The 27,042-nt window shown below is 43.0% G+C and overlaps 2 protein-coding genes across 27 annotated transcripts in view; both read right to left on the bottom strand.

The window, feature by feature from the left end:
• The window catches only part of YEATS2 (YEATS domain containing 2), a 46,715-nt gene extending 28,564 nt beyond the window's left edge, over positions 1–18,151 (bottom strand). For 7 of the 20 annotated variants that reach the window (XM_065074273.1, XM_065074277.1, XM_065074272.1 and 4 more), the window contains exons 1-11: positions 17,996–18,150; positions 17,038–17,155; positions 13,860–13,957; positions 13,660–13,752; positions 10,449–10,691; positions 8,552–8,667; positions 7,223–7,384; positions 5,932–6,043; positions 4,747–4,791; positions 3,535–3,721; positions 1,632–1,871 (exon numbers count right to left, since the gene is read on the bottom strand). In XM_065074273.1, the coding sequence (XP_064930345.1) occupies positions 1,632–1,871; positions 3,535–3,721; positions 4,747–4,791; positions 5,932–6,043; positions 7,223–7,384; positions 8,552–8,667; positions 10,449–10,691; positions 13,660–13,752; positions 13,860–13,957; positions 17,038–17,137 (1,396 nt within the window). In that variant the 5' untranslated portion in view covers positions 17,138–17,155; positions 17,996–18,150. Of the gene's footprint in view, positions 1–1,631; positions 1,872–3,534; positions 3,722–4,746; positions 4,792–5,931; positions 6,044–7,222; positions 7,385–8,551; positions 8,668–10,448; positions 10,692–13,659; positions 13,753–13,859; positions 13,958–17,037; positions 17,156–17,570; positions 17,829–17,995 lie in introns of those variants that run through there. The other 13 variants (XM_065074279.1, XM_065074280.1, XM_065074282.1 and 10 more) reach the window with 6 other exon arrangements.
• Positions 18,152–20,665: 2,514 nt separating this feature from the next.
• The window catches only part of KLHL24 (kelch like family member 24), a 76,334-nt gene continuing 69,957 nt past the window's right edge, over positions 20,666–27,042 (bottom strand). For all 7 annotated transcript variants that reach the window (XM_065074295.1, XM_065074296.1, XM_065074292.1 and 4 more), the window contains one exon: positions 20,666–26,308. In XM_065074295.1, the coding sequence (XP_064930367.1) occupies positions 26,108–26,308 (201 nt within the window). In that variant the 3' untranslated portion in view covers positions 20,666–26,107. The remainder of the gene's footprint in view (positions 26,309–27,042) is intronic.

The following is a 27,042-nucleotide window of genomic DNA, read 5'->3' as shown; positions in this document are numbered from 1 at the left end:
CCTGGACATTCTCTGCCTACCAGGACAAGTGGGGCTCAAAGGGACCTCAAGGAGCCATGTGGCCTGTCCCTGAATCCCAAGGGACACTCCCTAAATCATTGTCACTGCCAAGATCAGTCCGGCCAAGGAGATGAAGACAGAGGGCTGAGCTCCCTGGCAGGTGCTCTCTGTCCCATGTGGAGCCCACAGGTGCTCAGAGCCAACATCCGACCAGCCCATGTAAAAAGGTTGGATGCTCTTATCTGTTCACTGCTCTCACTGCAGCAGAAGCCCTTGAAACCAAACTGTAAAACATGTGACTTCTGGGTAAGAGGACCAGGAGAGAGAAAAGCCAGAGAAGAAAAAATGCTGCAGGAGGGGGTAAACAAGAAATGCAGAGAAAAGGACAGGCAAGGAAGTGATCAGAAAAAAGAGACAGCAGCACGCACGCTAGGCTTCAACTGCCTGTTAATCTCTCTTCTTGGCAGTGACTGACAATTAAAATGGAACATAAACGCTGATCAAATAAAATCCTCATGTCTTATGAAACTGCTTTTGAAATCTGAAAGGGGTGACACTTCTCAGCAGACAGCAGAACATTGGAAAAATATTTAGTAGGGAAACATTCAAACAGCAAAGATCAACAGAAAATAGTCCAAGGATTATAAGAAAGAGAGGACGGCCCCTGTAATTCTTGCTTTCTGGGAAGCCTTGGGAAAAGAAGATCAAGAGAAGAGCTTATTAAGAAGGAAGAAAGCACTTGGCACAGGTTCAAATGTAAATCAGCCTGAGTACAGTTTTAAGATGTCAATGAACAATATTGAAATTTAATAAAAAACCCCAACAAACCAGATGCACTTGAGCAACATTATCTGGGAGCAGATCATCAGAAATCACATAGACTGATGATACCTGGTGCTTCATCCTCTCTACCCTAAACACTGGAAAGTGAAGGGATGTAAGAGGTCATCTTTCAGCTTCACAACACGTGACATGGTGAGCTGAACATTAAAACTTTGCGATGTAAAACATCATCCAGTGGATGGCATCATGCCCAGGCAGGGAAGGAACTATGAGTGAGATGAGTAAACAGCACCTTGACCAGCACCGTGACTGCTCAGTGCATCAGCTGACAATCTAATCTAACAGAGGGTGGACTTTTGGAAGAGGAAGACCATTGTTCCATATGAGGAGATTTCAGAAGCACAAGAGGGACCATTTCAGTCTACAAGGCTGAATCTAATTATTCACCCAATAATCAGAAAATAAGTTTTCTTCTTAATCCGTCCCAGCTGTCTGAAAGCTGGAGGGAGAAGAATGAATTCTTCCCACAAACAAATGGCCCACATGGAAGATGCATCCTTGCCTGGATCATTCTGTGGGTAGCAGTCCAGTTAAAGACTTTTCATACTTTTTAAGAACATTCAAGAACAGCATACAGAACAGCTCTCACCCTGCTTTTGATCTGATGTGAAGCATTTCACACTTGTTGGGGTTTTTTTTCTTGAACATTAAGAAGTGTGTTTAGCTCCTTATTCTAGAGTTCCCTACTGCCTGATGTTCAAATATTAGCAGGAAATCAGGGAAAGGACACAAAACAAGTCCAACTGGTTCACTCTCTTGTTTTCCAGGGTAGGTAAACTAACATTCACCTGATACAATCTTGCAACTCATGGTGATAGGCTGGAAGGACTTTCCTGGTGACTCTGCAGGGCTTGGACTCTGACCTTGCGGCACTATTTTACAGCTAGCTGCAATGGGTTGAAAGGCTGAATTTCCATGAGAACCAAAGGCAACTTTCTGTGTGGCTAACTTGGTGGGAGTCCGCTCTATCGAAGATGGCAGGGAATAAAACGTGGCATGTCTTTCGGTTTCAGCATTCCCAGGGAATCCTGATTAAAACAGGGAAAAGAAGAGAAATAGTTCTTAGGCGGAGACATCTAATTCCTTACTGTGCTTCTCTACACAAACAGAACTCAGGTACAACAAACACGCTCTAGAAGGAAGGAAAAATAACTGGTGGGCAGCGCTGAATGGGGAGAAGTGGAGTAGGGGTTCCTTCCTGTGCAAGCCTGTTGGATCTGTCTCTGAACACAAGAATAAAATGCCACCATGAGCAACCTGTCCAGCAGTGGCAGGCGATCAGCCACTTCTTACACATTTCCTTGGAAAGACCCCTCCATTGACCAAAAGCTGCTGGTAGTTTCAAGTGTCCTTGGTTAGGGCTCCACAGGACTAAGGCTGGATTTCCTTCGCAGAGAATCCTGCATTGCATTTTTTGGAGTAAGAGCACAAGGAGACCATCTACTGCCTCTTGACCTGGGTTAAGGAATCCACCTCATCCGATGCAGGGGAAGATCAATCAGCCTGGAGCTGAGAGAAGCCACCGCCCATCAGTGTACGAAAGAGGCAGCTTTGCTTCCTTCCTGTTGGCTGTGGCACTGCTCGCCTAAAGCTGCTGCGGATCTTCCTGTTTGAATAAAAAGCTTGTGCATTTAAAATTTGTTTGCTTTTCTCCTTTTCTGGCCACAAGAAAACAATGCATTTAAACAGCGGACATTCTTCTCGCTGAGGCAGAGCAGCACCTGTGGTGTCGCGGCGCCTACCAGAGAGCGCACCGTGCAAGACACCAGCTTAAAGCCCTTCCTTGGACACAGCAGTGTCAGAATAAATTAAAGAAAAAGGCATCAGACCATGTTGCATGCGACTGTATTTTGAAATATAAAGTTGCTGTTTGCAGCAACTTTCTCACACTGAAATGTGCACACCATAAAAGACACCCTTGTTTCTCAGCCCAGTTAACCCAAGCCTGTTGTGTAAGCCCTGACACCGTGTATTTCGGAAAAGAAAGGTAAATGCTAACAGAGGCATAGTTTTTCCTACTTCACACTAATCAAAAATCGTAACAGTGTACCCAAGGGGCCAGAATTAGTTTGTTTCAGGCAATTCAAATAATCCTGAGGCATCAACTGCTGCCCCATTGCAAAGGGCGCTGCATGTTCTCATCTTACGAGGGAAGGTGACAATGAGACCATTACATGTACAGGTGCCAGTTCTCAGAAAGACAGACACTGCAACATCCTTTTCACTCTCAACACCATTGCTGTGTAGCCACTTTTGTTTCCCCCCAGTCAACTCATGTTAGGCACTGACATATATAACTGAACACACCACTAGACTAATTCCTTAAATGCATGCAGAGTCTCCAAAATATGCGGAAACCTAAAAATCCCTCTGAAAACAGTCTGCCAAGAACAAAACTACAAGTGCTGTTCAACAATTTTTTCCAATTACATCTGGTGCAGAAAGCTCCATATTCACCACATTTAGCAATACAGAGCCCACTCAACAAACTCCAGGTTAAAAAACAAACCAAACCAAGCCAAAAACCCATATAAACCATAACAATTTCTGTACATTGAGGAAATTATCATCTGCGTGAGCAAGGAGCAGGTAGCACTAGCAACATTTAAAGCACAAGAGCAATTAAAGAAAGGTGTCCAGAAGAGCTGAAGTTCCAAGAATTCAAATTTCACCAACCCCCATTCACTTTACCTTTGTCCACAGAAGCATCTGGGCTGGAGTCCCGCAACTGTTTAATTGGCGAAGAAGCTTTGACTGGTGCTGGGATACTCAACGGCAGCGGTAAAGATGTAGGAACGTCAGAAAGGTCAGACTCTGAAGACTGGGAGAAGAGATACTCCTCGCCAAGGGAATGCCTATGTAGCTCCACATCCACTACCTTTCAGAAAGAAAGGACGACATTAACATTCGGTAGCTATGTAAAGACAGAAAACATGAAAACAACTATGTCTTTTCTCTTTATTTTAATGTCTAGAAACCTCTCCCTCTCCTCCCTCCACCTCCACATAACATTTCCATTCATTTCAGAGGTTCGCAGCACCTGAGCTAAGACAAAAATCTTGCAACATTTAACCCCCTCCAGTAAAATAGCACATTTCTCAATCTGTGGGGGAATGTGAATAGTGGAAGGAATAAAGAGCCCAGCTCCAAGCATCCCACTAAGGACAGGACTGCACATCCCCTTAGGGACACACAGAAAACTGCAGTTTGCCTTTTCTGCCTTTTTTGATACAGCCTTGAGAAACACATCACACTATCTACTCTTCAAAAGTGTTCTTTAATCACAGTAGACATCCCACAATAATGTTTTCTCCACAGACTGAAAAGCTGAAGTAATGCAATTTCACCATAAAAATTTCCATTCACTACAGTACAACATGGGGAAAATAATACAAAAAAACCCCTTCAGAGATACAGCAAATTATGAGTTATTAATTCATTTATTTTAAATTTTAAGAGTTCATTTTCCATGAAGATACTAAATCTTGACAGACGCAGAAACTTAGAAGTACTTAACATACTACAAGATTTCAGCAGGATAACTGAGTGATCCTTCTAACTTAAATTCTGTATGTATGTGATCTGCAGCACATCAGAATGCAAATCAAGACATTTGGCACCAGAAGCTCCACAAAGATATAAAAATTAAAACTGTAGGACAAGTTAAGTTCTTTAGGAAAGAAGAGCTGAAACAGTCTCCCCTTAACTAGAAAGGGGAAAAAATGACTGTTGTCATGAATAGTGACAAGGTGTCATAATAATTTCATTTAACAAGAGAGTAAAATCTACGTTCCAGAAATTGTGAAATCAAATGGGTCAGACTCTGTACTTAGTCCCATGTATGTTTTTTAACATGTTTAAGGGAATTAAAGTAAAACATCCATCCCATATCTGTTGACTCACCGTTTCTGCACCAAGTGTCTGCAGGCCTGTGTAGGTCCTGTCCAACTGGGTAAAACAATACAATATATTTATATTAACCAGAGTGAAACAATATATTAGCTAGAATTTACAATACAATTCATTTTAAAAGAGTTGAAACTAAGTTGAGCAGCAGCACATATGATTTTCTGAGGCCACAAGGTACAAAATCTGTGTGCTCTGAAGTACCCTTTCTTCTGCAAAAAAGCCAAGCAGGACCCAAAGCCCACACCAAAGTAGAAAGAAGTAGAAAAGCTGAAGTAAATGAGATTGTTGGGGAAATATTATTTCAGTCTAAGAGGATTCTTCAAGGACTGTCCTATTTATTATTTTCACTGCATAATGTCCATCATATCCTCACCAATTTCTCCCCAAATTATACCTCTCCAAACATACTTTACTCTTTACCTGCATTAAATGTCCCTAAGTTCCAGGGAAATATTTTCAGCCTTCTCTACTGTTTATATTTGGGGTTGCAATGACACATCTACTTTAGCAGAAAACTCATCAATGCAGGAAGGGTTTAAATAAAATTAATCATGCTGCTCAAAGAAACAGGAAACTAAACCAGCTTGGGACTTAATGCCACTAATGCTAGAGACTACTAATCAAAAGAAAAACAAGAGCAATGGCCTAGTTTTTAGTTTTGCAGGACTGCTGCATACTATCAATCCCCCCGTGTGTCACAGGACAGGTGAATGACTTGGAAAAGAAGGCTCTTGTCAAAAGGAAGAAGGAATGAATGGGCAAGGTCAGCTCCACCTGCCCACTCTACCAACAGATATCATCTCCAGCTCATATGTGCTAGTGCTGAAGGAACAGAACAGATCTAGCCATCATTTTACCAACAGAAACATAGTCCTGCAGCACCCTGTCAACTTAAAAAACAGTGAGAGTACGACAAAAATCTCAAACTGTAGGGCAGCAACATGTAAATGCTTTGCTGCTTCCAGTTTCTGCAAGGCTGGGTTCCTCGGCTACAGCATCACCTCTAATATTGCCAAGGTAAGAGGCTTTCCTGGATCTTTTCTGATTCTCCAGCTCAATTACTCATGTGCAGGACATACAGCAGAGAGAGGCAGAAGAACACACACAAGCCGAGCCTCTTCTACATTATGCAGGAGAGCTCATTTAATTGCCTTTCTCTCAAGTATTTTGTTGAAATACCTTCAAATTGTGTATGATATCGATCCTCTTGTTCTGGCTATCCTTGAAGTGTATCTGGACTCTCACAGGGAATTCTCCCCAGCCTCTCCTGGTCAGGTGAAACGGAGGTTCTCTGCAAACAAATGGTGATTCACATTCTGGAGGCAGAAGCAGTATAGCTTTCTCTTTTTCAGGAAGCCAAAGGCTGCTTTTCTAGCTGACAACTAAAGCTATCTTCAGGCCTGCTATTCACCACAGAGGGAACACAATCACAGAAATGAGAATTTTGCAGCACTGGACTGCTGAAACCATATTTTTACTTTGCACAAGGGGACGGGGAAGAAAATAGTAAAACACTGTTGGATGGGAGAACGTGGGAAACAAGTATCTTTAAAATAAAAGATGGTTGTGTAATGACAAATGAAAAATACTTGTTTCAAAAAACCCCGAGTCAGCTGCCAGGACACAGCAGCAAGGTGAGTTTTCAATGCAGCATTTTTCAATCACTTTCTGGTATTCCCTATCTAGTAGCAAGAAGGCACACCCTTCATGTAACACCAAGAGAACACCACACAGACAACAAGGAAAAAGCTAACTCAACCGCTGTCATTCTTCAAGCTGAAAAAGAAGTACATATTTATCTCTAAGATTTACAGTAACTTTGTATTTCAACTTTTTGTTATCATAAATCCCAAATGTAGTTTTGCAACAAAACAAAATGCAAGAGATTTAAAGGCTATCCAGGACATTAGTGTTCACTATGATGACTGGGACTGTGTGACAAGAAATCAATTAACCAGATGGGATTAAAAAAGAAGACAAATGGCTCTGACATCAGATACTGCAAATTGAGAAAGGCACAAAAAGAAATATTTGGGAGAGGGATACAATTTCTTGCCCAAATGCACAAGTATCACTAAAAATATGGGCAAAACAGTTTTCTGAGGCTCTTCTTTCTCTTCCACGCTGGACTGGGTGTGAGGTAGAAAACGCCTCTTTTAGAAACAGAAGTCTAACCTGCACAGCACAATGTAATACAGGAGATGCAGACTCACAAGAATAACATGAAATGCAAAAACTGAATGCTTTTTCTCAGTAGGGAATTAAAACAAACAAACAAAACTGTTTGGCACATTTGCTACATAAATACCTTTTTTCTATTATTTTGGAGTAAGTCAAGCCAAGCCAGAGGTTAAAGACAGATGTGAAACAGTAAACCAGGAAAAGAAGTTACTAACTTTCTAAGAAACTTGGCACTATAAGCCTGGCAAGCATGAAGACTGGAATAGCGACTGGAATAATTCCTTATTACCTCACTTCTACCAGGTCATTAGGCTTGTAACTGGGATGGAGGAAGAACCAAACTTTCTTGACAAAATGATTTATGCTGGGTTCTCTACGGGAGCCTCGGACATACACCATCCATTTATGGGTTGACTGGTCATTTTCTTCTCTCTTGTCAGGGGGAATGTACCTGGCAAAGAAATAAAAGATTAAACACAAAATGAAAACCTCAAATAGATAAATACCACAAAAAGTATTCTTGGAAAGATGATGCAAAAAATTCGGGGATGTTAAAATGCCTATGTGAACCTTGCCCCTGTACAGTTCTATTTGTTATTCCTTACTCCAACAGTTCATCCAGACAGAGACACAGATCCCACAGGTAGCTACTCTACACTTTAAACACATTTGCTCTATTGTAGTGCACAACTCCCACAAAAAGTCTATCCATTTATTTTTTTCTTTTCTTAAATACAAAAGCTTTTAACATTCTACCACTGTCAAATCCCTCTCCCTATCTTTTTCTGGGATATCAGGGAGCAAAATGCCACCAGATCACATCAGCCACTCTGCTACCAAAACCACACAAAATAACAACTCTTATACATTTTTAAGAAATTTAATGTCAACAGTTGGTCTGGGTCCAGGCTTAGGTAGATTTTCAAGACACATTTCTAACACTGTTTAGCCTCATCAGCAAATGTTTGCTACTTCCTACACAAGAGGAAAAGATTGACTTGAGTAGTGTGAGGGTGGAGAGTTGAAACCTGGACTTGTCCATAAGCTTCCTAAAATGAATTCCTTTCTTCACTGATTTTCTCAAAGTGCACAAGTTCTGTAGAAATTAATTTCTTCAGACTGTGCTGGACTTTCACAATTTTCCTCATTCTGGTGGCTTGGTGTTTTGGGGGATTGGTTGTTTGTTTGGTTTTGTTTACGTCTTTGTTTTGGGTTTAAAACCAAAACCAAACAAAAAAAGCCCTCACATTGTCCCTATGGACACACTGAATTAGCCATTAGGACAACTTGCTTTCCCAAATTTTCATGGAAAACATTGGGATTTCTAACTGGTCAAAAAAGGCTGAAAGACTCCCCTTGAGAGAAACAGATCTTAAAACCTCCATATATATATCTGTGTGTGTACACATATATTTATAAATAAAGCAATCACTGAAACACCTGTTCCTCCCACAAAAGAATTCATGTGGGCACTCAAGAAGGGCAGCCTTGAGTACAGTGATTATTCAAAGGTAATATCTCATACTGTGACAGCCCAGCAATTTTGTTTCCTGATTTTAACCTCCTATTCCATTTAATCCTGTAATAAAGGACCATCCCTTAGACTCGGGATACTAACTTGGAGACGTTGCCAACCACGATAGTTTTCTTCACATAAAGCCGTGAAGTTTCATCATTTGACAGTCCGGCATTTCGTTGTCCTGGTTTTTGAGAGCTTGAAACACCCGAACTGTCCTGAGGGTAGGGGAAAAAAATAAAACGCAAACAAAAAACCAAACATTCCTCTTAAACATCATTTTGTTTGGCACTAGAAAAGCAAGGTGTTGTTAAAAAAAGTAAACCTGCATAGTTAAATGAGAGGCCAACAACGAAATCATCCCCCAAAATACTTAAATTGCTATCTAGGCACGTTTAAGCGACTCAGGCATGCAACAATGATATACTGCTATACTGCACGGCTTAACTGAGCACACATTATGTGACATACCATGGATCTGAGCCACGATTTCAGCTTGGGTTTCAAAAGCACTGCCACTGCACTATCTGAAAAAAACCACGCACTGCTAAAGTGGCATCATGTTTGTCACTAATCAGAAACAAAGCTAAATCTCCCGTGAGAGGCTTCTGAAAATCTTCCTGATTGCCAGCCTCTGCTGCTCTGAGGGACTCCAGCATTGCTTCACTGTGAAGAACTGAGGCTTCCCTTGAGACAAGAATTCAGCTCCAACTCAACAGAGATAGCAGTCTACCATGCCAGGTCACCAACATAAGCCTATACATTCACTGCAATACTTGGGTGTAATAAATCCAGCCTAAGCAACCCCATAACACAACCTTAGCTATTAAGCAGTGGCCAAGACTCCATTTCTGGGCCACAGGCTGCATTGGTCAAAGATGCATCAACGTGCTACACCCAAGCAACACAACTCCTCCATCAATGCCCCCAGTGCAGAAACAACTTATATTGGTCTGGTGGTTTACGACATAGTTAGGTGCACATTATATATCATGTATCTGCCTTCTGCTACAGACCCTAGGCAGGGTTTCAGCAAACTGCAGCCAGGTTATCAAGGGTATCACGCTGCTTAATGGAGGCAGAATCATTGCTCTTTCTGCTGCATATTATTGCGACTTGTTTAGTTGCAGAATGCAGTCAAATGCAACGTGATATATCCATCCCTGGTTTGGATTAGGGGCTGTACAGTTTAAAAGAACAGAAAGGAAATGGAAGAGTTTTGTCTCACCTACTAAGGCACATTTCACCTGCAGCCACTGACAGAGCCTCCCCGGTGGAGCTAAGTGCAGCCGACAGCTAAAGCATTTCTCTAGCTGCACAGTCAACCAGAAAGGGAGTGGATCCAGGTCAAAAACAACCCAGAAGAAAGTATGGTGAAAAAATGAAAGGAGGTATTCTTAACCTGGGTCAGTCTGGTTCAGTTAAACCGAAACAGTGATATTAGCACAACAGCAAGCAGTGCCACCAAGAGAAAAACAACTCAAACTATGCACCCAGGCTCTACCAGCTCACACTCCCAGGGTGAGCTAATCCAACGATGTTACTGTGTTTTCACCACAGGTCAAACCCCAAACTCCAGCGATTCAACCCCCCTGAGCAATGCAGTCCCCCTGCACATCGTGCTGCGGGCTCTGCCCTTCTTGACCTGACTCCCATCTGCACAGCAAAACCCCTTGCTCAAGCTGTGGAACACCTCCTTCCCCAGAAGCTAGAGCCGAGACAGCAGCAGACAGCTGTGCTCACACGAACACTGTCACCGCTGCCTGGCCGACCCCTCTGTTGGACAAGACTGAGTGAAGAGGAGTCACCCAAGTTACATACGCTTCAGTTAGCCTTTCAGCAAAGCCAGGCTGAGAGAGCGGGAGCAAGCGGTTCGAGAGAGTAAGAAACAGATCTTCAGCAAGGTGGGTGAAAACATGAAGAGCTCCTGGTGCCAGCACCGAGTCCAGACAGAGCACACACCTCCAACAACTTGACCACCGCTCGAGTTTTACTTTACCCGGCCAGTATTTCTGCTCTGTCTCTGGTCCAGGCTGTTTGTCAGCCGCTCGTCTGCATCCAAGTTGCCATTGTCTTTGTCCAGGAGAAAATCATTGTGCTGAGAGAGCGAGTCGCTCTCAGAGTGGTTGGCAGATGGAGTGTCTGAGCCCTGGTTAGCTGGAGACGACGATCTGGAGGGCGATTCCAAGAATTTCTTGATTGAAGGGTGATTAAGAATTGTCGCCTCACATGACCTGGTTCCCTGCAACAAAGAGGTCAGGCAGATCCAGTCACTATTTCCCTGCAGCCTGCATAAAAATGAAGCTGTGCCAGAAAAGAGAAAGTCAATGTGTGAAAAAAGAGCAAATATTTAATCAGCTGGAAAAACAGATGCCGCAGAAGATAAAAGCTTAATATGGTTCTACGGAAACAGCACCCCAAATTGAGTCTGTTCTTTCAGATCTTCTGATCTCAGAAAGCACCTGGTATTGGAATGGACTGCAGCCTACTCAAATACCTATAGTGTCCTTTTGAAAATAATATCTTCCCTTCCTCTGCAGACACCCAGGGTCTTTTACCATACACAGGAAGCCAGAGCTGCCCGATTCTTGCAGGCAAGTGGGGCAGGTAAGTGCATCAGGCTCTTTAGTTTTCATACTGACTGGTAGTTTTGTCAATGCCTCTGAGGCAAACTACGTGTATTAGTGCCCTGTCTGCTCCCAAAGCTTAAGGGAGGATAAAGAATAGTGCTTAGGCATGCTTGCAAACTTTCCTCAAAGTGGACATCTTAGAGCTAATCTTAGATCCTCCTAAACCTACAATGAGGAAGATTAGGCATGAGAGTGTTTAATTTTTTTTAAATTTCATTACTGTGACAAAGGTCGTTTTTTCTTTTTCTTTTGCTCTTGTGTTTCCTTTTAACTGCAAAAGTAGCACGGACAACACCCATCACTTAAAGAAAAGGTCCCTTGGCCACTTCTCCCAGCCACCAGCCCTCACTGTCACCTTGGTTTGATGAGCGCTGGCAGACAGGCTCACACTGGAGTTGCACTGGCAGCATTTTTTGCAGACAGCACCAGCTGAAAGAGGCTTTTCTTCTTCCCTGCCTGAACCACCCAGATCAGTCAGGTTGGCACAATTATTCATGGGGAGGGGGCAGCTCACAAAGAAAAGCAAATCAAGAAACTGATTCGGGATTTGTTTGTTTGTTGTCTGTGTTGTGTTTTGTTTTGTTTTGTTTTCATTTGCAGAGCCATTTTTAGTCCATGTAAATTCCCTGACACAAAATTCTGCCAACATGACAGAGCGGGTGGCATGGGGACAGACACCAGCACTGCTATGGAGCAGCAGAACTGCCCTCAAGAGGTGGCAGCAGGAGTGGAGTTCAACATTGCCCCACTCGGAGTTTAAAGGTTCATTTGAGAGCTTTCTTTCCAATTGTCCATTAGATTACAAACTCTCAATTACCCATTTAAGAGAGTTATATCCATATATCCAACAGGGAGGACACACACGGAGCATGACCAAAAATCCCCGAAACCAAACCACCACCAAGAACCTATCTTCTCTTTTGCTCTTTTTTTTTTTAACCTCTAGTGAAGTAAAATGACCAACACCTCATCCACTAATTCGTGGGAAAACATAATAGACGTAATCATATGGAATCACAAGCCTCAAAACCCAGCAGCACTGAGTTGAAGAACTGTTTATAAGAACAGGTTAGGAATTTGAAAATCATCTTCCTATAAGTTCTGAATTCAACTACAAAGACTCCCATTCTACCTGAAGTGAAAACAAGACAATCATTCAGTGCCACGTCAAACATACATTAACCACACATTAAAAAAAGACAACGAAGAAAATAGAAATAAAAAATTTCAAAATAAAAACTGATTTAGCCTTAATCTAAATCAGCACTTTTAGAAAAAATTAAAAATGCAATTGAAGATACAGCTGAAGTAGCAAACAAGCTCATAAAAACCACAGTAAAACTGAATAAAACAAGGATGCACCAGCAAGTTTTGTGGATACTTTGAAACAATTGCAAAAGTTGTTACCTCTGGCAAGCCTGGAAATCAGCAAGGAATAAACAAACAGCTTGCATGGCAGAACAATAACAGGGGACAGCACAGCTCTGGCTGACACACAATGACAATGGATAGCAGCACTTTCCAAGATTAGAACCTAGTTCACATTCTTCTGCCACCTACACAAAAATCAAGGGGGGAAAAGAGGGATCTCCAGGCCTCTCAATACTACCATAACCTTTTTCAACTCGAGTTGCTCAACTCAAGTTCAGTGAGGGAAAAACAAGCTGCACCTTTTAGTTTTTACCCCACTCCAAGTCTTCTGGAAATCACAGTAGGAAAATCAGGAGTACCAGTGCGAGCCATTGCTTGGAAGAGAAATTATTGTGGGTCTAGAGTAAAACCCAGGCCTGCAGCACCCACCTATAGCTTCCAAAAATCAGCTCGGATCTTTACTGGAAATCAGATCAACTCCCTGAATTGAAAAGACAATAACTAAATACCTACCTACACTAGTAGTGAACTACATGTCAATCAGGAGTCCACATGAGTCATGAACACCCTGCAATTACCAGCCCATTACAGACAGAGTGTTCAGAACTCATGTTTAAGTAACAGGGTTTGGGATTTTTTTTAATCTCCTTGTGAATTACTAATCTCTCTGTGATATCTCCTTGATTTACCCCCTGCTTTACTGCTGCCATCAGCCTGTTCATCAAGCTGTTAACAGACTGGCTGCCAGGGTAAAGAGAGATGGTTTCATGGAGCTCGTGAGCCTCAAGAAATCTTGATTATTTTTTTTTTCCCCTGAGAAGTTCCAAAACCAATCTGCTTCCACTCCATTCCTGTGAAACAGGAAAACATGTTCCCCACTTTTCAGGGCTTTGCAAGGACAAACTGTGCAACGTGTGAGAAGGAAGGTGCTCTCATGCAAGAACCACTGAAAAAAAATAAACGCCGAGTATTTCAGACACCAGAACCAACGGCTGCTGAAGAACTTCTCAACTGCTCCTTGAAGACTCACCTTTGCCAAATACCTGAGGCCCAGGTCTCCTCTCCCACTGCCGCCCCATTTGCAGTTCGTAGTCCACCATTTCAGAAAGCCACATCTCAAAACCAAACATCAGCCAAACAGCCAGCGAACTACACATCTTCCTTCGCAAATATTTCCTAACTTTGTATTATTCCCAAAGTAGTTCTTACCTCTCCAGCCTTAAGGAGACCAGCAGATGCGTAGTAGTTAGCCACAATACAGGCACGCAGCTTATCCATCATCCTCCGCGCTTCAATCAGGCGCTAAGGAAATAAGAGGTAACATATAGTAATGGATAACCATTGCAGCAATCCCCCTGAACCCTCATATACCAGAATCTTACGTATTTTTAAGAACCAAATGTTTATACCTGATCTATAACTTCAATTTCATGTTCTTTACTCTTCATTTCGACAGCAAACTGTTCTTTTATAATTGTCTCAATCTTCTGCACAGCAACATCTCGAGCTGTATGAGGCCACACATGGAAAATAAAGAAGAAGGAAGAATTTATATCTCTATTTTTGAGGCTCTATTTGAAAACATAGAGATCAGAAATCACTATGGAGTAAGAAGTGAAGGGATAATAAGTTCAGCACACACACAAAAAGGAGGGATCATTTTTCTGCAAAAGAAAGTAATTTATCTTAACAAAAACCACGTGTATCTTTAAAAGCTGGCTTATGTGGAGAGCTATTTTTTCCTTTTTAGGTCTGCGATGACAAATAACAGAAGATGGGAAGAGCAGGACCGGTTTGTTTACTTCTGTCTCAGTAAAGCTGTAAACAGTAAAAGGAAAACTCAAATGTGCCACAGCCAAGTGCAGTTACCGCTGTGATTGCACAGGACTACACTGGAACACTACGTACCTTTTTCTGCTCTCTTTGGCCCGATTCATTTCCAGGAAATTTACACCACATCACGCAGCAATAATAAGGCAAACTAATACTTTATATGTTCCACGCTGGCATGAAGCACAGCCTGCTCTGGAGTGCCTACAAGCCTTTTATTACCCACAAAGGAAACTACATTATCGAAAGCTTGTCTACGTCTTACAAAATCCTCTTCCAGCACTGCAGTCAAAAAATTCCAGCCTTTCAGTGGTTTATTGACCTCAGTGGAAACCATGTAGTTTAGTATTTCAAACTGTGCAAATATTTTACGGCAAATTAGCGCCTAAGAACTTAATTGGTATTTTATTGTGTTTTTCTAGAACATGTATAAACATAGGAAGAACAATTCTTTTTGCTCTGCCCCTACTGTAAACTTTAATATTGCCTTTTCTTCAAGTCACCTCCATTATATCAAAGGGGTTCAAACAATTATCTGTTTTTATCAAGTTCTAAGCAAGAACTGAGAAAGCAGGAATTGTACTTCTAGCAGGAAGCGTGGAAAAGGTCCTCCAGCCTGTGTCAGCAGCACGGTGGCCCCACCACAAAGCAGATCAGAGAAAAAGCTGGTGTCCCTCTGAAAAACAATCTCACATTTTTCCTATGTGGAACAGGGGAGGCAACAGCATCAAGACTTTGTTTTGAGCTTCAGAGGAAGCATTTGTTTTACCAAAAGGTACATATCGGTTTGAAGAGGCTTCTAATATCCCAAAAAAATAGTAAAGAAATCAAAAGCAAGCCAAAACTTTGCTGGTATGGCTCCAGCTAGCATATATCATTTTACTGTCTGATCAGGTACCTACAACAGGAGTAAGGCAACTGATGCTTCTATATGCAACAGGGGTATTCTAAATATTTTTGCTTATTTCCAGATACCTGTGTACATACCTATTCTAGGACCAGAAACAGTTCAAGCCTACATTAAGATAAAATTATGGCTGAATCTGTATGAGTAACGCAAAATTAAAAATCAGAGGGATATAATTTTCCTCCAGCCATGGACACCACGCCTAGGAAATTCACATGTAGGGCTACATCTAAAATAAACCTAAACAGATTAAGGTATGAAACGAACAGTTCAGACAGGGACAACTGCATCTCTTTCCAAGACTGATGCCATGCAACACTAGCATTACGACAACTAAAGCACTTTAGGATTTGTGGTTATATTACAGAGGCTTTTAAGAACATTTTATTTTCATATTTTTTCCAGCTTAGCACCAACCACAGTGCCTAATTAAGATCATGTTACTGAAATTTGTAAACTTAAGGAATTCTTATATCCAAAGTTGGAGATCTTCCACGAGAGGAAGAAAGAAACGTATTTGGAGGCATCACCTGACCAGAAAGTTCACTTTAGCAAGGACAGTTTTATGAGGCCCTGAGACTTTGCCTGCTAGTTATTAAAACCTTCTGAAAAGTTACTTCAGAAGCAGATTAAAAACCCATCTGCGGTCCTGGGGACACTCCACCACAGAAGGTGGCAACTTCTGTCAGCCAGGCAGGGCAGGCAGCTGGGAGCGGTGATGCTGCTCTGCACAGGCAGCTCCAGCACGGCTGGCTCCTCAGTGACCTGGCAGACACGACCTGCACAGCAGCACATCCAGCCCAGGATTCAGCCTCCTCAGACTTCTCCAGCTGCATGTCACCCTCCAAAACTGCTCCTGCGAAGCCATCATCCGTCCCTCCCCAACTGGCAGCTCCGACAGCCTGCTCTGTTCCTGGATCTTCTTCAGATCCTGCAGTCAGCATGAGTTTTCTCACCTCCCTGTTTGTCAGCTCCTCCCATCACGATCCTCTCACTAGCTGTGCTATGCCAAAAATCACTAGCCTCCTCCCTGTCCCAGGGGCAAGGAGCTCTACTCTCATTTGCCCAGAGACAACTGCAACCTGTCCCAGGCACCCTGCCAAGAGGCTGGTTCCCAAAGCAAGCATATCTGAGCGTGCCAAATGCAAACCTACTCACCCAGCTACTCTCTCCACAACATTTTTTTATCCATCTTTCCTTCAGTCAGGTAGCTGCTCCTTTGCATCTTTCAAAGGCCCTTCCTTCTCCCTGACTTACCCCTTCCACATTGCTCCACTTCACTCTATCTGCTTGTTCTTGCAAACATTTGTCATCTTCCAAGAGCCAGCCTACCCATCACAGGTTTGTGGATTCCTTTTACCCCTACTGTGGGGTCACAGATTTCTTCCCCACCTCCCCTCCATGCTGTACTGCGACACGCATCCCCCAAAATGTAAACGAACTGCCAATCTTTCTGGAAGCAGACTTCAATCGCAAACCAGGTGCACAGGCTGGAGCACATCTCAGCGTGGGAAGATGCTGGGAAGATGCACTGGCAAATACTTCAGCAGGCAACAGGAACCAAAGTGCACGGCTGGGGCCCTGGAGAGCTATTTCTCTAGCTGCTATCATGCACCAAAGTCTGCATCCTCACACCTTAATTATATGGTTCAGCTAGCAGCAGGAATGGTTCCATGTATGACTATCACATCATCATTTGGCTATGCAGGTGTATCACTCGCTCCCTTGTATCAATTTCTGCCCTTTGACCCTCAGCTCCTACCCCAGCCCTCTCCTGATCTACCTGCAGAAAGCATGCACATGCACAGCACATCCACCCGGGAGACCCCTTCCGTTCACACAGCTCCTACCTGACTGCTCAGCTGCTTTGTGACGCTTGTTGGGATGAGTGATGGTGATCTCCTCATAGTCAGGGTCCTTCTCTGCAATCACTCTCTTGATCCCAGACATGTTCTCTCCACTGCTGCACTAAGAAGAAAAATAAAAGCATTACTGTCACCCACAATGACCTTCTAGGCAGGCTTCAGCCTCCCGCCATGGGGAGGCCTGCGGTGCACCTCCCAAAAGAGTTGGGACACTTCCTTCCCCAGCTGCTACAGATTAACTGGTCCTGCTCCACATAGTCCAGGAGCTTCAACTGCCTCCTGATCTCTGAAGCTCAGGGCAGCCCGTGCGCATACAGCCACGGTGCTGCAATACCAAACCACTGCCTGCTGAAGCAAAGAGCCCCTGTGCCCCACCGCCAGCGAGGTCTGCACGGGATCTGAGGGGACACCCTGAGGGGTGACTTCAGGAGAGCCGGGTGTTCCCCAGCACAAGCATCGCCACCGCCACCGACCTGCGTCCCCGAAACGTGGGGAGACACGAGGCCCCGCGAACTCACCTGCGGGGCCGGACACGCACCGGTGCTCAGCACGAACCCGGGCCCCGCGCGGGCTCGCCGCTCCGAGAACTTTAACCCGAACCACGACCCTCCCCGCGGGAAGGGGCAGCGGCTCCTCCGGGGCGGGAGGAGCCTGGGGCAGCGCGGACCGCCCGTGCCCCGGAGAGACGGCGGCCACAGCCGCCCCCGCCGCCGCGGGGCAGCACCCGCAGCCGGGCAGCACCCGCAGCCGGGCGGCAGCGCCGAGGCCGCGCCAGGCGCGCTGTCCCGGGGGGCGGAGCGGGGCGGGTGGCGGGGCCGGGACCCCGTGGGCGGGGCGGTCCCGCGCGGCCGGGCCCACGTGCGCGGCCGGCGCCGCTCCCCTCCCCCCGCCCGCGCACACAAAGCCGCCGCGGCCGCGCGCTCCTCCCCCGCTCGCCGCTCACCGCGCTCCGCCGCGCGCCGCCCGGCCCGGCCCCGCCTGCACCGGCCGCCCCGCCCGCCGCCCCGGGGCGCTCAGCGCCGGCCCCCGCCGGCCCGGCCCGCCGCCGCCGCCGCCGCCAGCAGCGCCGCCGCCGCCATGAGCGCAGGGCCGAGCGCCGGGCTGCCCGTCAGCGGCTGGGGCGGGCCCGCGCAGGCGGAGAGCGGCGAAGGGGCGGGACGGGGCCGGGGACCGCCCCGGGGGGGCCCGCACCTGCTGCCGCGGGCAGGTGCTGCCTCGGCGGGAGGCGGAGGGCAGGGCCTCACCCGCCAGTGCCGAGGGAAGGAGCGGGGGAAGTCCTTCAGGTGAAGGCGGCCGGACCAGGGTCGCTGCTGCTGTGGGGAACCGACCGCCTCCCGCCGGCCTCGAGTGTGAGCGAACGAGCGGATCGCGGGCAGTGATTTACCCCCGGCACCGGAAAAACGCCCCGAGATCAGCCACGGCGTCATGTTTCTGTTCAGATATATTCGTGTGATTGTCTAATCCCGATTTACTGGCTGAAGCAGCCTCCTTTTAGTAAGTAATAATTTGAGGAAGGCATTTTAATGCAGAAGCTATTCAGTGAAAGGATGATTATTAGAAAAAAAAACCAACAAAAACCAAAACCCACCAAGAAATGAGGCATGGGCTGACTGACATGCGAAGACACAAGAGCCCACAGCAAGTGCCCTGGAGCACCGTGTCACCTCACCACTGGGTGTGTGGCCCCAGCCTGCCCTGACATGTTGTGCATCCACTGAAGGGAGTTTTTTGTACTGACCTCACTAAATATAGGCTTCAAAAAAAAATCTTATACCATACTTACTACTCACAGTATTTCATAGCCTCACAAATCAGAGCTAAAATTGTCCAAATAAGCATAGTTAATGCCACAGTTTGGTTGGTTTTGGGCAGACTGTAATACCTCTGTCAGGTGTGGCTAATGGTGCTTTGGTCTGTGGTAGTCCCAGCATAAATTCATGTCCTGCTCATACATGTATTTGCAAACTTATTTATGAGGCCACTAATTACCAGTCATGCTGAAAGTTCAAGGCTTAGCTCTTGAAGTTCTCTTCTTTTTCCCGCTGTTTTCAGGACTGCTACTACAATGGCTGTCTGACTTTACCAAGCAACTAATGTGAACTATGGCAAATCAATGGATACTGTTCTTGTCCTCAAATTTGTATCATGCTCATCAGGATACGTATATAATGTAGTTCCATTTTATGTTTTTCCTTTTCCCTGCTTAGTGGAATGATGAATAGGCTGTTGTTAAAATATTGCTGCCAGCTGGATGTTTTTAAGACTTAAAATAACTTAAGATGGGCTTCCAGCCCTCAAAAATATTTCCATTGCTTTGCAGTCTGTGGATTCCTTCAGGCAATGTTACTTCTTTCAGGAAAGTAAACTTCTGCAAGTGTTGAACTTGGTCATAATTTACTTTTGGCACCACAGCAAGAGCTACCAGGTCGCTGTAAAGGAGCCTGGCCACACTGTACTACTGCAGAAGGCACCATTGGCTTGCCAAGTTTAATTTCATCTTAGAAGGTATTTGAAAACCACTGTGTATCCCAGAAGTGCAACATACAGACTCATCTCTGTGGGGGAGGTTCAAAACTGTTGAAATTAGTGAAGGCATTGATACTTCAATTTTCTGCATCTCAAAGCCGCAGAAAAAATAAAGAAAAAACAACATGAAAAATGCAGTAGTATCATGTTGTCTATTTAGGTAAGTTATGTTGAAATGCTGAACATCTAGCACCATTTCTACAAAGAACGTCTCTTTCCTTGCATTTATGTCTCTGTGTCAGAGACACAAAGTATCCCCAGTGTCTTTGGGTTTATTTTGGTACGTCCAGAAGATCCCACATTTGAATTCACCACACAGGAAACAGACTTGTGATACAGATTATATCTCAAGCGGGGTAAAGGGCAAAGCTATGGAAGCTGTATTTGACTGCCGCAATACCTAGAATAAATGTTTTTGGGAAGAACATAAGACTAGGATTACATGAAGGGCAAGTTCTGAGATCCAGAATGCACATTACAGGGAAGAAGCAGCCAGAAGTCCTGCTAAATCTGTGGAAGATTGATGTAATCTGTAAAAAACGAGGTATTAAACCAACTACTTTCTTTCTATCAGTTCCTCTGCAGTAGTACCACTCCATCACAGTCCGAACCCTCCCTCTGCCATCTGTAATGGGGCCTTGAGATGACCAAGTAGCTAATTTTAGGAGAATAAACTTTCTATAGGATTCTTTCCAACCTGTATTGTTGCCAGTCACCTTCCTAGCGTTATGGTACCTTTTCCTCATTTCCCATTCACATCCTTTTCCCATTGCAATACCCAGGACTAACTAGTATTTCACATCCCACCCCCGTGCTTAATTTTTCCAGTTTTCTAAGTTTACTCTTCTGCAATTTCCAGCTTGCCTTTATTCATGTCAATAATAAGTTCCATGACAAGGACAGAAAGATGAGCAGACTAGGAGAGAGAAGAATGGATCGACTGATAGATACGGAGATGGCAAAGGGGCAGAATCCAACAAGTGAAATAGCCTAGAAAAAACAAACAAACAAACAGGAAGGAGTTTCCTCCTTGTACCCCCAAGCCCTGCTCTGGAACTTCTCATAACCTAAATAAAACACAGTCAACTATTCAAAAGGCAAATGTTTATTAGGTACACTGAACTTTAAAAAACTTTCAAAGAATTATGCAAGAAATATATTTAAATATAACAGGTGTTATTGCAATTGCGCTACATTACAAAATCACTTTTCTACTGTCAGCACAATCTGAAGACCTTAATGTTATAATTGAGATAACGTTACATCGACTCTGGCACACAGTTAGTGGTCTGCGCTTTTTTGTTGTTGTTCAAATGTCATTTGTGCTGCACCAGGCTGTTCTTGAAGACAGGATCAGCTCTTTGCGGAACTGCGCCTTTGATGTTTCAGCAAATACAGGAACTGGCAAGGAATAACATGAACTGCTGTTTTCCTCAGCAAAAAAAAGGAAAATCAAAACATGATTTCAGTTGAAGATCAAATATATGAATAACAGTTCAGGAGGTAAACTCTCCTTCCACGGACAAGTAGCTCCTATTTATCTGACTCCAAATTGCTACAGGTGCACCAAAAAGAGAACGACGCACAAGTCCAGCATTTATACAGATGGAATTACTAATAGTACATTACATTCAAGTCTCTTGATTTGCTTATTGCCATGCTGCACCGTATTATTGCTTCATATTACATACATTAAACAAGAGGTTGATGACTGACAAGTCAGAGGATTCAGAAATACTGTAGAGGCTATCAACTAAAACAAGAAACTGTATGTGTTGAGGACAGGAAGCCAAAGACTAAACTCAAGTCCATTGTCACTGAGGAGTGCTGGAAACAAAAAATAGGAAAAAACAAATACTGATTTCCCTGCATTAAATCTGCCATAGCATTGTAATAATGGAAGCATTCTAGGCACTTTCTAAACAAAAGGTTGAACTATTCTAGTTAATGAATGGCAAGATTTATTTCTCTTAGAAGCACATCAACAGCCCAGACAGTAAGACCGATCCTAATAAAGATTAACTGGGAGAAGTCATCCAAGCACTTTTTCACAACAGATGAAAATATAGGTGAATTCAAGGCACAGGTATTTTCAAAATTAACACACATTATTTTGTTTGGAACTAATAATACAAAGTAAGCCATAATTACATTATCAACATGCTGTACACAGGGACTTTTGTGTGCATTACTTATAAGCATTATCAGAAAATTATCACAAAATTATTCACACGCACAGATGTGCACACATAAACCAGAGCATAGACTGGAGCACTACAGTAGAAAAAAATAAATGTTCCTGTAAATAGGGTTCCTAAAGAGTAATGTTATCAGGGCTATATACTTTGAGTAATATAAATTTACATGTAACATTGGTTATGGAAGACAGCGAGGCCAGTGTGCAGAGAACATGTTATTTGCACGTCTGGCTTGGGGTTGGTAGGGGGCTGCTCACCATTTTGCAGCAATGCTCATAGTACTGACTCAATCATGATAAACTGACAGCGAGATCAATTTTTACTAATGCCACCTGAAAAAATTCAACACCGAAGAAGCTTGTGTGCTAGACATATTTAAAATAAAATAAAATAAAATCACTGCTTGGACCCTAACCAGATAGCAAATTTCTGCTTAGAAAAAAAAAAATCTCATCTTACCTTGTAAACTCATTTTCTGAGTACATATTGCTCAGATTTTTTTTAACCAGGCACAACAAACCATTTAATCTGTACTTTCTTGTGTGCATGAGACTACATTCTGATGAAAACATTCATTTTGCTTCACAGTGACCAAGTCTTGTGAGCTTCTTAATGCTCTTGAATTGGCTTTTACCATCTTCAGTGATAGAAAACAACCAAACCAACCAACCCACATATACTTGCCCAGTTGAGCAATTAGGAAAAACCAAACCTTTGGCTTTCTTGAACATTGCCACCAGAAGACTGTGACCATATATGTATCTTTATCACTCCAACTGAGTTCAGTGGGCTGACAAACGTGAGATATTTTTACCACCCAAGTTTCAGCATCTGGATAAACTGAGTAATTATGTAAGATAATGTGGTGAACTCAACTATTGTAAGGAAGAAGCTGAACAGTCACCAGTGTCTTTGCTCTCAAGCACAAGTGACCAAAGCTTCCCCTGTGAACCTCTGTCAAGGTGAGCACCTCCTACATCATCACCCTCTCTCAAAAACTTGCAGAGTTTAAAATGCCATATAAAAAGCTTGAGTAAATTATCATAAGGGTCCACATCAACTTAATCTGCATTAAAGATATCTGTGCTTTGAAACGTGGAAACAAGCGCAGTCTGATGAGAACTGCATTGGTGCAAATTAAAATAAAAAACTAACAGTATGAGTCTGAGTGTATGAGTGCATATCAAAATGCATATCAGGCACACAGCAGAAAATTAATCATGTGATGGTACAACTGGAAGAGATCACACAAATTATAACCACTTCAGCATTACCAAGGAAGCCTACAGGTAAATGATTACCAGGCAATGCTACACGCTTGATGGCTGTGAAATGAGGGAATGCATAGTATATCTAAAAGCAGTCTCTCTACATTAGAGTTACCAAACATATTATAATTTATGATGGAAATCTTTTCATTGTACTCGATGACATTAATAATTTTCTCCCCTTGATGAGACAAAAAAAAAGCCCACCTGCTGCTCAAGCCCCTAAACTTCAAGCAGCCAGATATGTGTAACAGTGAGAGTTTAAATCTTTGAACTCATCTATACCTAAGTGAAATGCATCGGAGAATGGGTGGCTCAGGAATGCGACTTCCAAATTAATGCATCCTTCTAGAAAAATTATATGTTTTCATCAAACCCAAGTTGAACTGTTTTTTTTCCTAGTACATCTAAAAATAATAGTTCTAAAAGAACAGGCCATAAGTGCAAATTATTTACAGATAACAAGCAAAAATAAAATTTTCACTGCTCGATTTAAGGAAATCATGGCATGGACAACTGCTGTTTTAGCAATGCTCCACGCATGTAACTGTTCAGCACTTAATACAGATTCTCAAGAATTATAAGCAGAAATTTTCTTCTACATCTACATTTTTGCGTTTACTGGTTCATTAAACACTGTCATTTTCAAAATAATAGGTAACAGTACATATATTGTTAAGAAAAGACAACTAATCTGTAAAACAAATCTTCAAAACCATAGAAAGCAGTATCTTGTTATTTACAGAGTAGTGCAGTATTATAAACACAGATTAGAAGATACCTATACAAAAATGACATTGTTCTACACCTACAGAATAAAGAATGTTTAAAAACAGTTTAGCATGACAATCAACATTACAAGTCTTAATGCAAATAAGAAGGAAATGAAAGGAGAATATTTTTCAAATTACACCTCTAATGAAGCGCTCCTATCATTTTTTACATTTTCATTTACAACGATGGCACAAGTTACATACAGCATTAGTATAGAATATCTGTTACTGGGCAATTAACCATTGCTATCAATGGACCTTATTCACAGGTACTGAAATTATCTTTTCAAAGTAACCTTGGTGAGCAGAAACACAAGAAACTTAGAAAAGGATTAATTTATCTCATTCGTCTTAAATCACCGAGGGACTTTCTTTTTAGGGCAATGCGAGTGTACATGCTCAGGGACTAACTTCCTACACAGAGATTTGTATTTTATCAGTATTCTTAACATACACAGAGCAGTGTTTGGTATTCAGCCAGAAACTGAAACTTATGTCCTTTCCTGAGGTTACAAGTTAATGCATCACAAAGTGCAGCTCCCAGTGCTCTTTAAAAGTCATGACCATATGTTACTGAAAACGATGACTCCCAGCTTGGCACAGCTTCACTGAGGGTCAGAATTTCCATCTCATGAAGAAATACTCTGGGAAAACAGATGAAGAAAGTCCAGTGGAACAAACCACGTTCCAGAGGCGGTGCTTGTTTTCACCCTCCTGAGCAAGCACGGAGTCCAGAACCCCGAGGCCGGGCCTGTCTCTGCAGGGGCCTCACGGTTTTGATTCCTGCCCTGGCACTGACCAACTTCCCTACTGGCTGCTGTCCTCAGAATTCCTTTGAAAGGCAGTTCCCAAGGGTTTTTTGGTGATTAACAGGAAATTGGTACACAGACAATCCTATTCATCTTCCAGCTCTCAAGTGCTATTTCAGTTTTTAAGAACTTGTGCCTCAACTATACAACTGTGTACTGGAAATAAAGAGATCTAGTACAGAAATCTATGGAGCACTTATAAAAATAGCTTTATTTAAAAAAAAAAAAGAGTCAAAATACAGGTGCTTCCTACACTTCAAAATCATCCAAAACCCGTTATGTTGGGAGTTAGCTCATATGGCTACGTGGACAGGTCCACAGATATTCTTCTGGTGACGGGAGGGACCTTTCCAGAACTTCTTTGTCTGTGGCCAAGCAGCTTATACAGTAGTTTAACCGTGCTGGAGTGATTGTCTGAAGAAAGGCCAAGAAACACTTGGCGGGTACTCTGGGATATATCTCATCTGCAGAGATGGCTAAGGCCAATTCATAAGCTGTAGGGTGCAACCCAAGTTCCTGCCTCTATCATCAGATAATTTCTAATGCGATTCAGAAAAGCGGAAGAATCCAGAGTTCATCATCCTTTATTCCTCGAATAGTTCAGAGATACTCCGCAGTGAACAAAGAGCGAACCCGGTAACTTTCAGACTTCAACCACGCTATTTTAAAAGTTAAGAACTGGGATTCAAAATTTGTTTCACAGATGCATGTCTACAACCCAGTGGTGTCTCATTCTCCATGTCATGTAGACTTGCACTTCTGATACACATTTAGCAACACTATGAATAAGGTCCATAGTGTTCAGGTATGCAATCGTCACTGCAGTGTGTTGCAGCAGCTCGCTGAACAACCAGTCTCTCCTTCGGAAAAAAGCATTCCTTGAAGATTCTAATATTTGTCTTACGTAGCTTGTTTGGTTTGTTGTTCTTTTTTAATACTAAACCAGGCACTATCTGTCATAAAATCTACTTGGTTAAGCCAAGTAATCTGCTTGTAAGAATGCTGCGCATATGAATTACAATTATCTAAGCTTTTAAAAATTGTAGGTAATTATCCTAGTTGATTCTTTGGAATTTACTTGCCTATGTATTTTTTCCAATTAGCAGAACCTGAAACACCTCGCAGATATTGCTTCTTAGGACACAGGCACAAATGCTTGTGAAGGCACTCTCCGCAAAAAGCTTCCAAGATTTTAAGTACTAATCACACTTAGGGCAAGCCTTCTGAACTCTGGTACAACGTATTGTTACCGCTCTTGTACCAGAGCCCGTAGCAGATATAACTGAACTCTGGTTACTGGATAGATTTGTAGACTTGTTTTGTAAGTTAAAGTAACCCTTCTTCTAAAGGCACAGGATATAGTTTTCATATGACACTTAGGTAGGGAAAGGGCATTTTCCCATTTCAGGAATCTTTAAAAAGCCTGTCTTGCAGCAGACCACTGGATTAATTCATGCAATCTTCTCTTTTTCAAGAAAACATTACAGTTTAAAGCCTTTTTCATTATATCTATGAATCGTCACACAGCCGTGATATGATACTGGCCTGGGCATGGCTGCTACTCCTGTGATAATGCCCGTTGCAGGGTCATAACAAAGAATAGTGTCTGTGGCTTCACCGTTTTCTCGTCTTCCACCCAGGATATAGATTTTTCCATTACACACAGACATGCCACAATTCTCCTGTTTCAAAATACACAAAGGAATACGTGATTATTTCAAAAACAAGACCTCAATTCCTGCATGTCTACCCAGTGCAGAAGGACAGCATTGTGACTGCTGTTTGTAAACAGACTGGTCTATACTATTCCCTCCTGAAAGGGCCAATGCTGAAAGCACAATAACTGGGGTAAACAGCAGCACAATCCTGCAGAAAAGACTATTTCACATCTAAGCTTTCACTATGCATAGCTCAGACAAGGAATACAATGGAATACAGCTGAACACTGTACTTGCCATTAGAACAACTGAGATAAGGAAAGCAGAACAAAGGTTTTCAGAAGAGGGACCACAGTAGGTACTGTTAATGCAAAAACATGGGAATGAGGAGAAGCACATTACAAGATTAACAGCTAATGAAGAGGGATGTAAACTGGGGAGAGGGGAAAAGCTATGCCTAAGAAAAGAATGCATAAGGAAAAGACAATGCTATGTCTTACTTGAAACAAAGAGAGATAGGATTTTACTTCTGCCTTAGAAGCAGATATGGAAAAAATATTCAGTCAAATAGAGAACACAGATCAGAAAATAGAGCAATGGAGTGAAGGCCAGCAAAATTAGTAACACATGTCTGTTAAGGTAGACAAGGTAGAGTATGTAATTGTTTGATGTTTTGAAAACATAGGGAAAAACTGACAGACACGCACCTTACTACTGAGGGGACAGGTTTTCAAATTCTGCTTGATGTTCTTGCTGCT

Source organism: Columba livia, chromosome 9 (genome assembly GCF_036013475.1).
Source record: "Columba livia isolate bColLiv1 breed racing homer chromosome 9, bColLiv1.pat.W.v2, whole genome shotgun sequence".
In the NCBI taxonomy this organism is placed as follows: domain Eukaryota; kingdom Metazoa; phylum Chordata; class Aves; order Columbiformes; family Columbidae; genus Columba; species Columba livia.
Note: the sequence above shows the minus strand (reverse complement) of the source record. Positions and strands in the feature narration are given on the sequence as shown.